General features: G+C 39.5%; 1 protein-coding gene across 4 annotated transcripts in view; it reads right to left on the bottom strand.

Annotated features, from left to right (window-relative positions):
- kif2a (kinesin family member 2a) overlaps positions 1–8,312 on the bottom strand; it is a 54,594-nt gene extending 46,282 nt beyond the window's left edge. Inside the window, exon 1 of one of the 4 annotated variants that reach the window (XM_062050879.1) lies at positions 8,062–8,312. In XM_062050879.1, coding sequence (XP_061906863.1) covers positions 8,062–8,122 — 61 coding nt within the window. In that variant the 5' untranslated portion in view covers positions 8,123–8,312. The remainder of the gene's footprint in view (positions 1–8,061) is intronic. The other 3 variants (XM_062050880.1, XM_062050881.1, XM_062050882.1) reach the window with 3 other exon arrangements.
- Positions 8,313–9,901: the final 1,589 nt, after the last annotated feature.

The raw sequence follows: 9,901 nt of genomic DNA on the forward strand, positions 1-9,901 counted from the left end.
CATGATCGACTGGTGTTTTCTCATTTTCTTGATCCCTATTCTAGATCATAAATCATGCCTCTCAACTGGATAGAAGAAGGCTGAGGACGTATTCCGACAAGTTGGTACACTTTGACAGTCAAATTGGACCTGGAAATTGCTAGAACGACATGAAAAGGCACTTGGTTCCACCCCCCTTTTCTTCGCTAGCAGTCGGCATTCCAATGACAGCAGACCTTATACAGTAAGCGATGTTTTATTATGTTTGTTGGCTCTCAAAGTCTGCAGTGATGTTAAAATAAAAGCGAATGTTGTGACGCGTTTTTGAAATTAATACTCCACGTATGTCTAAAATTATCAAAATACATATATATAAAATGTTATTATAAATGTGCCTGTTACTACATTACATATATCATCATGTATATAAAACCTTAATGGATGTTTATGGAAGGATTTTAAGGGCTTTATAGACAGAATAGAGCAGCTCCCGTAGGCTCCATTGTAAGCGGACTTTTGATCGCATTTATTTAATATTTAGAATGCATAAAAAATACATACATCGCCATCTATTTAATAATGATTGTGAACGATAGGCAAACATCCCAAAAATGTGCAGTTCCCCTTTAACTGCTTCATTGAGCAAAGCTGGTTACTGTTGGCCCTGGCCACAATAAAACAACATAAACAGTAAACAAAACATCTGTTTTCTCAACGTAGGCGTCCTACTTGTTTCAACAAACACACACTGGCTCTCCATGATGCATACACACACCCACACACACATACAGTTGGCCATATGGCTGGGAGTAACAACTATTTTGATAGTCAACTAGTCATTGACTATCCTAATGATTTGTCATACACCTATACACCTATTTAATGGCTCCAATTTAGCAGTCGGCTTTTAAAACCAGCTTGAGATTTTTTTATAGGTATGTGCTGTCTAATAATGATTGAAAGACAATAAAGAGGACTACTTCATAGTTATTCATATTTTAACTGTGCTTTTCGTTAGGCTGCTTTTGTTCATGTAAAAGCAAGCTGTAGAAAGCCATCAATAGTACTACTGATTTTTTTTGGACTGCAAAATAATATAAAAAGTATTTTGAACTCAAATACATACATTAAAATAATTATCCATCCATCCATTATCTACCGCTTGTACCTTTCGGGGTCGCGGGGGGTGCTGGAGCCTCTCAGCTGCCAAAGCAAGGTTAATGTTATTGGTTCTAGAAACATGTACAGAAGTACAGTATATAGACAAAGTTTAGCTGGCAGACTTTGGTTAAAATGATAGTTGAAGCTATTTTTCACAGAGCTAGCTAGCTAAAAATCTACCTATCGTGCCGAGGAAAGTCGGAGAATGTCCAACATGCCTTGGTTTTAAATGATCCCGCATAACAGATGTACTTCCGTGAAAAGCAAGGTCCGCTTTGAAAATTGAGCAAGTTACTTATGTTTTTGGTGTGTTTCGGGAGAAATGTTCCCATAGTCTTTGTGTTTTCTTGAGTGCCATATTTCTCTGTTCGCACACGTTTGTTTCTGTCTGGCAAAACACAAGCGGTAACGTCAAGACTGTTGACGACAAATTTTATTATCCTTGTTCATCGACTAATCGTCGCATCCATAAACCCCAACACATAACTGCCATGTCGTTACAGTATGGTTTCAAAGCAACATGTACAATAAAAGTGGTTGAAGTTCCACATTGATTAGTAGCAGCTCTAACAACGATCACCATTGTTCCTAGTCGAGAAGCTAAATATCTAATCAACAAGACCTGTGGTTGGTCCCTCTCAGGAAAACTCTGCCCCTTAGCATTTTGGCAGAGAATTACAAGCCACACACTCATAGCATGACCCCTGATGAGAGAAGTTCGGGACTTGACTCCTTATTTTATTGAAGTATTTTCCTTATTCCAAACTACCAAGCCCTTTCAGACTTCCAACTTTATAGGAACAGTTTGGTGAAACTCTTTTCTGTTCTAGCAGGACTATGAAGTGAATTGGGTGTGAAAGGACTTTACATCCTGACTTACAATATACATTTAAAACACTTCTTTTTGGTCTAGATAATATGTATTGGCTATGCTTTAGTAGTGCAAATAAAACCCCACTCTCCAAAAAGTATAAACTTTTATATTTTGAAAATGTATACTGCTAAATATTTAATTCAAACTTGAAGACAAACCTGTTTTTTCAGTCACGGTCAAAAATTTAATTCATAAACAATATACATTATAGTCACAACATTAAGGACACCTGCCTACTCCCGTATCGATACAGCTGCGTAATAAAGCCAACATTTACAGAACTGCATATCGCACTTTGGTGATATTTTATGCATGCCACAATTAGATAAAAATATCACTTTATCCTATCTTTTGTTTTTCCTCAAACCAAGCTGTAATGTCACAAGGCTCTTTATTATCGGAGTTCAGTAGCTAATCCAACTTGTACTACCTTGTTCCATTCAAGGTTTTATGCTGCAAATTCCAATCATCCATGAGCGAGATCGGCAGATACCAATACTGATCACATGGTTTAGCTGTAAATGTTTTAATTTATTCATAGTTGTGCTATTGACAGTTTAATATTCAAGGCAATATTTAAACAAGGTCTGTATTCTCTTTTATTACATACAATTATTTTGAGCAAAACATGGTCAATAGCACACAATAACTAAACAAAAGCATAAAACTACTATGCTACTTATTTAAATATTATCGTTTTGCCCCCAAAGCCCTCCTGTTTCCAAGAAAGTATTCCCTGAGTTTGCAAGCATTAGCAAAACAAAAAATAATAATTTTGAGAAAATAAAAATATTGATTGGATCACTCTCTCGATCATTTACTGATCGTATTGTTAATGTAGATATCTCCTATGGATCGATCCGCCTTCTTCTTACATGTTGTGTACTTACTGTGACAAAGCTTGACAGTTGAGACACCGACAGTTGATATATTATCCAGTCTCTATTCTATTCATCTACTTACAAATTTCCTGTTAATATCTGCTTACTGTCCTAGCCACATTTCTTAAAAGTTAACCAAGCACTTATTTATTGGTGTTTTTAAAGCTAGGTTAGCTTCACCATTAGCATGCCTGCTGCTGGTTTGCTCTCGGTGTGTAACATGTTTAGCCTCATCCTCCAGTGACAATGATACTTGATAATACTTACTAAAATGTTCAGTTTATGTATGTACTATGTATGGAGACTCATAATTAGCAGCTAGCCGCTTGTTAGCCAGCCAGAGAATATCGGCGTTTGTGATCAGAATTAAATGACATTAATCAGCAAAGGCCAATCACATACTTTTTAATGAAAATCGTTTGATACTGATCGGTGGCCAATCGAGCGGCACATTCCTACAAAACAAGCCCGTGTAAAACGTTGTGGACAGGTAAACACAAAGTATTTCTTTTATAGACATCAGAGCAGTTGGGATAGATGAAATGTAGAATAACACAGGAGGTTCAACTTCACTCAAGGCATCAGCACAAAGTGAGAGCATAAGAGAGATGAGCGGGCAGAGCTACTGAGCTAAACGCCCGAGTTCTCAACCAGGTAACCAGCACTGCTCTTGAGGTCCTTAGAGAGGGAGGTTTACTTGTGGCTGGCCTCCGTTACACTGGCATAGCACGAACCACAAATACTCACGTTAGTGCGTCCGTCAATCTCTGACATCACACAAGGTCCACTGCTGGGAAAAAAGACTGCAAAACACAGCGTTCCGAGGTATCCAAAACTTAGTGCAAACTCACACCCAAATGCTTGGCTTGGCATTGTTCACCTGAGTAGCCAACATTGTAACAACATTTATAATTCAGAACAGAGGAAAATCATCTTGGTCCCCTTTAACACCATCAAACAGATAGTGAACAGGCAGGTGCATTATATAACTGACCTTGCAAACATTACTGCAACAGAGACTCTAGAATTGTATAGAAGGTTCCACAAGCTTACAAAAGCGGAGACTACCTCAATAAACTCCCTATTAGTGGACTGTATGACAATCTTATGAGAAAAAAAACGACACTGTACTTTTTGATTCATACCGCCGTGAGCTCCCTATAAGTCACGCACTGGAGATTCTGTCATAGCCGTGAATCTGAAAGAAACCATTGTGTCCACTGTGTCCCACTTTTACATTGATACGTCCCAATGGCTGAGGGGGGCTCAAAAGCAGCGGGTGCATCCAGTTCTGATAAGCCAGAGGAACAAACAAAAGGCTCTTAAGCATCACTTACACAACCTAGCAAGCATCAATCAATGGAACCGGGTCAATATGTTTGTTGTATTTAGTCTGTAATGGCTGTACTGTTTCTAACAAGGGTTAAATACTGATTAGAATAAAGCCAAGGGTACTAAGTAAATCAATAGCAGCAGATCTGTTTAAGTGTCTATGATGGGTAGTAAAAAAGCACAGGAAATGACAGTGATGTCAGATTTATTAGGATGCTGGCTACAACAGATGGGGTGGTGGCCTGAATATGGGAGAATCTACACGAGTTCTACCATCACCCCCGCTGGGAGGAAAATCCCTGCAATTGGGTTCTCTAGCCATGGTCGACAGTGGTTTTACATTTGACTAGGGGTGTAACGATTCCTTTTAACGATTCAGAATTTGTGGTTGCCTAAACGATTTAGAAAAGATAAAAAAAATTTAGAACGAAAAGATCCGAAACGATTTATTCATTGAGTTGAAATTGATTCAGTAACTTTTTTCAAAAAATTCAACCAGTGTGACTGTGAAATAAATACTGGATAATGGACACTAGGGGTGAAGTTTTCTATATTCCTGTTATTTCTTGTAATTACCGTAGATTAGCTTTTAAAATCACCCGAGATAATTACAGCAAGGTCCAGATATGTATGTTCATGCCCATTGAGCATGTCCTGTATTTCCTTCAGTGCAGCCTCCTCCTTGGAAGGATGTACATGACACTGACAATAATACATTGCAGTTTTCTGGGCAGATAAAATGACCTTAACTTCAAAGTCAAATATTCCACATGTCCAGAGTAGGAGTTTGAAATCATCTTACTGTCCGTGCGCCATGCTTGTTTATTAACAAGGCCAGCCATTCTTCCTCCCGAGACTGAACATTTGCCAGTTGTATAACCGGAAGAGTTTAGCCTTCCTTTGCTAACCATGCGGCGGAAGGAGTCTTTGTCAGCTCCTCCCCATCTGCCGCGCTTTCGTTTCGTCTCTGCAGCTGTCCAAGCATCTGGTTAGCATATCATGCTAGCTCAGAGAAGGACTCCAGCATAGTTGGATAAAAATGTCCGAAATGTCCGCGCTCTCTCAGCTTTATTAGATATGTCCTTCAAGCTCTGCACAAGGTGAGGAAAATAAATAACAGTTGACACTCGCCCTCTGAGGAGAGCCATCTTTTTGTCTAATATTTACGATTTTCAATTATTTACAAAGTGCTATAAAAATCTTTATATAAAGTATGTTCTTATTTTATAGTATTTATATAATCGATTAATAACATTTTAAATCAACGTTAGCGCGATATACAACGCTCGGATTTAACCGCGGCAACTGCGGCAAGTGCGGCAAGTGCAGATACCGCCCTCGTCATTTGCCGTAATGCCCAAATTTTTTTTACCAACATTTGTGGCAAGAATATGCTGTGACCGGCCTTGACTTTTTACTTGTTAATGGATGAGGGATGTAACGGTAAACGGTATAATGATAATTTGTGATAATTCCCGACGGTTAGTAATACCGTTTAATTTTTTTAATTACCGAAAAAACTTCATTTATTAATGCATTTTTGGCAACACAAAGTCGTCACTAGCTGTGTGTGGCTTAATAATCATGGCGACCAACGAGTTGAGTTTGAGTTTATTTCGAACACCGACTTTGCTGCGGAGATTTTCCCTCGTAGTAAATGGAGCCAAGCGCTTGGTTTAACGTAATTTTCCCTCACTTCCCGCCGTGCGTTTAAGAGCGCACTGCTGTGTTTAGATGGCGACTTGTGTGGACAATATTGGAGACACTTGTCCCCACACCAAAAGTATACAGCAAAGGAGAAAACAATTTGATGTTTTGCAGCAGGCGATGTGTCGTGAACGTTGTCACAATTTGTTTATAAAGTCTTTACTTTGTTTACTGGGATGTTCACTCGTCCTTTACTTAACTGCAAACTGTATCAATGTTCAAATAACATCAATAATAGCTAAAATGTTTTGTTATCTCATCGAATTGAATGCAGGCGGTTAAGATTGTTTATTCTATGTGAGAGGTATCACTCCGGGTTTTTGTTGTTGGCCAAACTATTGTACTGAAACACTAGGGAGGCGTTGGAGAAGAACAAAGCTTGTATATTAGACTTCATCTTCATCAGCCAAACTGCTTTGTGTTTTATTATGATATCAAAAAGGAAACACCAGGTTGTTATTTTTTTACATTGTGTTTTTTTCATGTCACTAAGGTGTTACTTCAAAAATCATTCATGTGACACACCATTTTGTTAATGTTTTATTGTGTTAATATTTTATTGAGTATCGTTTATTACTATAAGACATATTTCTGCTCAAACCCTTAATGGATCCGTCCCGATACATAATCTACATATAAATGTACATAACAAACAAAAATAATAATAAAAACTCTCTCTATCAAAATGTAAAAATAGAGATAAAGGCATTATGTAATGACAAAAAGCTGGCAAGTTGATGTTATTAAAGAATACAAATACCTAATATTTGTCTATAAATATATGGGTAACGTCTATCTATAGTCTTTTTATTAAACATTACAAATGACGTGATGGTATTACGTTCACACCCCAACACTGCTTTACTTAACAATAAGTAATCATAATTTCAATATTGATAACAATAATCTTAGTTATCACTTTGGCCATAATTGGCAGCCCTAGCTTTCACACATGATCACAATTTTGTATCTATTATATATATATATATATATATATATATATATATATATATATATATATATATATATATATATATATATATATATATATATCCTGCCTCAAAAGAAAATAATGTTTGCCTTGGTACCCTTCTAACTTGCCTTGGTCCCCTAAAATATGAGCCCTCCTTTAAGGCAACACTTGCCTTGACCTTAAAAAGTTAAAACTTGAGGCCTGGATATACATATTCTGGAAGGCCAACTCGCCAAACACAGATCGACTTCCTTCGATTTTAGGAACATCAATCTAACTATCGATCAATCGTTACAGCCCTATTACTGACTATTAACAATCAATAGACATGTCCTCGACGCCCACATTTGCATTGATTTGATATAAAAAAGCTATTTTCTTTCAAGACATGCTGACCTCAAGAAAATCAGACTTACTAGACTCCAAAAGGAAGAAACAAAAAAACTACCATTATGTTTAAGTATATTACTTAAAAAAACAAACATTCCACGTTATAGCTCTGATGTCCACATCAGAGTGTTTCCATGGCAACTGTCGTTTACAAGGTCGGGCTCCCGCCATTGACACTTGTTTCAAAAAAGATGTATTGTTAAAAAAGCTGTATTGTTAGTATAAACGAGACAAAGACAACACACAATGCTTGCCATGTTGACATGCACACTACATCCTGTTTCTGCCATACGAAGCCGGTCGGGTTAGCATTAGCCATTAAGCTAATCCCCAGCTAAAGCTGCGCAATAAAGCCGTCCTCGTCTAGTTGGGAAATGAAACATTATTTGAATTATTATTTACGTTTAAAACCTAAATAACTATTTCAAATAGCACTGGGTGGTTTGTTTTGACGTTTTTGTGGCGTTCTGTAGCAAGGAGTAGCACACCGGCTGGTAGCATGATAATCACCATAAAGGAGAAAGGAGAATTTGTATTAAAAAGACATGAAATGTGTAATCAGGTTCGAAGCCCCCCGCGGGGAGCTGTCATTCCCCACCCCGGCTAGCGTTGACGTTATGCGGCAAAGAGAAGCATCGCTACATAACCCATTTATCATGTATCATTCAACAGCACCACAGCAACAAAGCTCCCCAAACAACTTGGGGCTGGGGGAGAAAAGAGACACTGCGACGAGGACAAGAGCCACATCGCCTAAAACTTACCGTCGCTGCGCTTTATTTCCACATACGTGCCAACCGCAAGCTTCCCAAACGCCACGGCCATTCTTCATTCCCTGTACAAATGAACGCTCAGACGGCCAAATAGTAGCAATGTAGGGTGTGGGAGAAGCCGCCTTTTGAGAGGAGCCTGCCCGCAGCAGCGCCAGCTTACAGGCCACTTCCGGTGCAGACCGGGTGTACTTCCTGTTAGAACCCGGAAGTAAACAAAGCGCTCGCTTGGTATTTTTTTCTTCTCTTCGTGCGACGACGATGTGCAATTTTCTAACGCTGCGAGAATGCTTTCCGCAATGACGACTGTTTTATCGCTTTGATACATTGCTAAGTTTCAGAGCGATTTTACGCGTATGCACAAGCGTCACATGTCTGACGTTTTATGCTAGAGTGAGCTTTTATTTTGTCGTGAAAGACATCCGTCATCATGTACCTCTATCCGGGTTACTTTTTAGTAAAGTGTAAAAAGAAAAAGGGCTTAGGTTTTGTCCTGCAGAACTTCAATCGATTAATCAAAACTTTATTTACATAGCACTTTTCATACATAGGCAACACACAGTGCCTTACATCAGCTTAAAAGTAAAGAAAGAACACATGACATACACTCTACTATTGACAATAACAAAAGATGGCGCTGAGGAATGAGGAAACATCTTTTAATCTCATGCTTAACATAATATATATTTTAGAATACCTAATTTATAGCAGTAAGTACGTATGTCATAAGGCTGCAACGATTAATGGATTCGAAAAAAACTTTAAATTGTATTTTGTTGCTTCGATTATATGTTTAATGCAGTGGTGTCCAAACGTTGTCCACCAGGCAAGCAGAGGACATTTAGAAAATGTTTTATTTCGTTAGAAAAAACAACATTATTTTTGGCAACGTTGCTTATCAGAATCAGAATCGTTTTATTGCCATTGTTTGAGAACGGGTTCACAAACTAGGAATTTTTCTTGGTGCAAACGTGCGACATAAAACACATATAACACATATTTGGTATAAAAAGAGCTGTGACTGAGCTATCAGATAGACTTAGAAGGGATTCAAGGAATTCAAGGAGCTGCTGTTAGGAGTTATTGTTCATTTGCCTGATGGCCGAGGGGGAAAAACTGTTCAGGTGGCGGGAGGTGTGGGTCTGGATGGAGCGTAGTCTCCTGCCTGAGGGGAGAGGGGAGAATAGTGTGTGTCCAGGGTGAGAAGAGTCAGCTGTGATCCGACCCACACGCCTCCTGGTCCTGGAGGAGAACAAGTCCTGGAGGGATGGGAGCTTGCAGCCAATCACCTTCTCCGCAGCACTTACGATGCGTTGCAGTCTATTGTTATCCTGGACTGTGGCACCGGGGAACCACACTGTGATGGAGGAGGTCAGGATGGACTCTATGATGGCTGAGTAAAACTGCACCAGCATCTCGGTCGGCACCTTAAGTTTCCTCAGCTGCCGCAGGAAGTACATCCTCTGCTGGGCCTTCTTGATGAGGGAGCTGATGGTCAGCTCCCACTTGAGGTCCTGGGTGATGGTGGTGCCCAAGAAACGGAAGGAGTCCACAATGGGGACGGGGGTGCGAGAGTCAATCAGGGTGAGGGGGGATGGTGGGGCTGTGACTTTCCTGAAGTCCATGATCATCTCCACTGTTTTCTGGGCGTTCAGCTCCAGGTTGTTGAGGCTGCACCAGGACGTCAGCCGGTGTACCTCTCTCCTGTAGGCGGACTCATCGCCATTCGAGATGAGCCCGATGAGGGTGGTGTCATCCGCAAACTTGAGCAGTTTTACGGATTGGTGACTGGAGGTGCAGCAGTTTGTATACAGGGAGAAGAGCCAGGGGGAGA

The sequence above is a fragment of the Entelurus aequoreus genome, linkage group LG06 (assembly GCF_033978785.1).
Source record: "Entelurus aequoreus isolate RoL-2023_Sb linkage group LG06, RoL_Eaeq_v1.1, whole genome shotgun sequence".
In the NCBI taxonomy this organism is placed as follows: Eukaryota; Metazoa; Chordata; class Actinopteri; order Syngnathiformes; family Syngnathidae; genus Entelurus; species Entelurus aequoreus.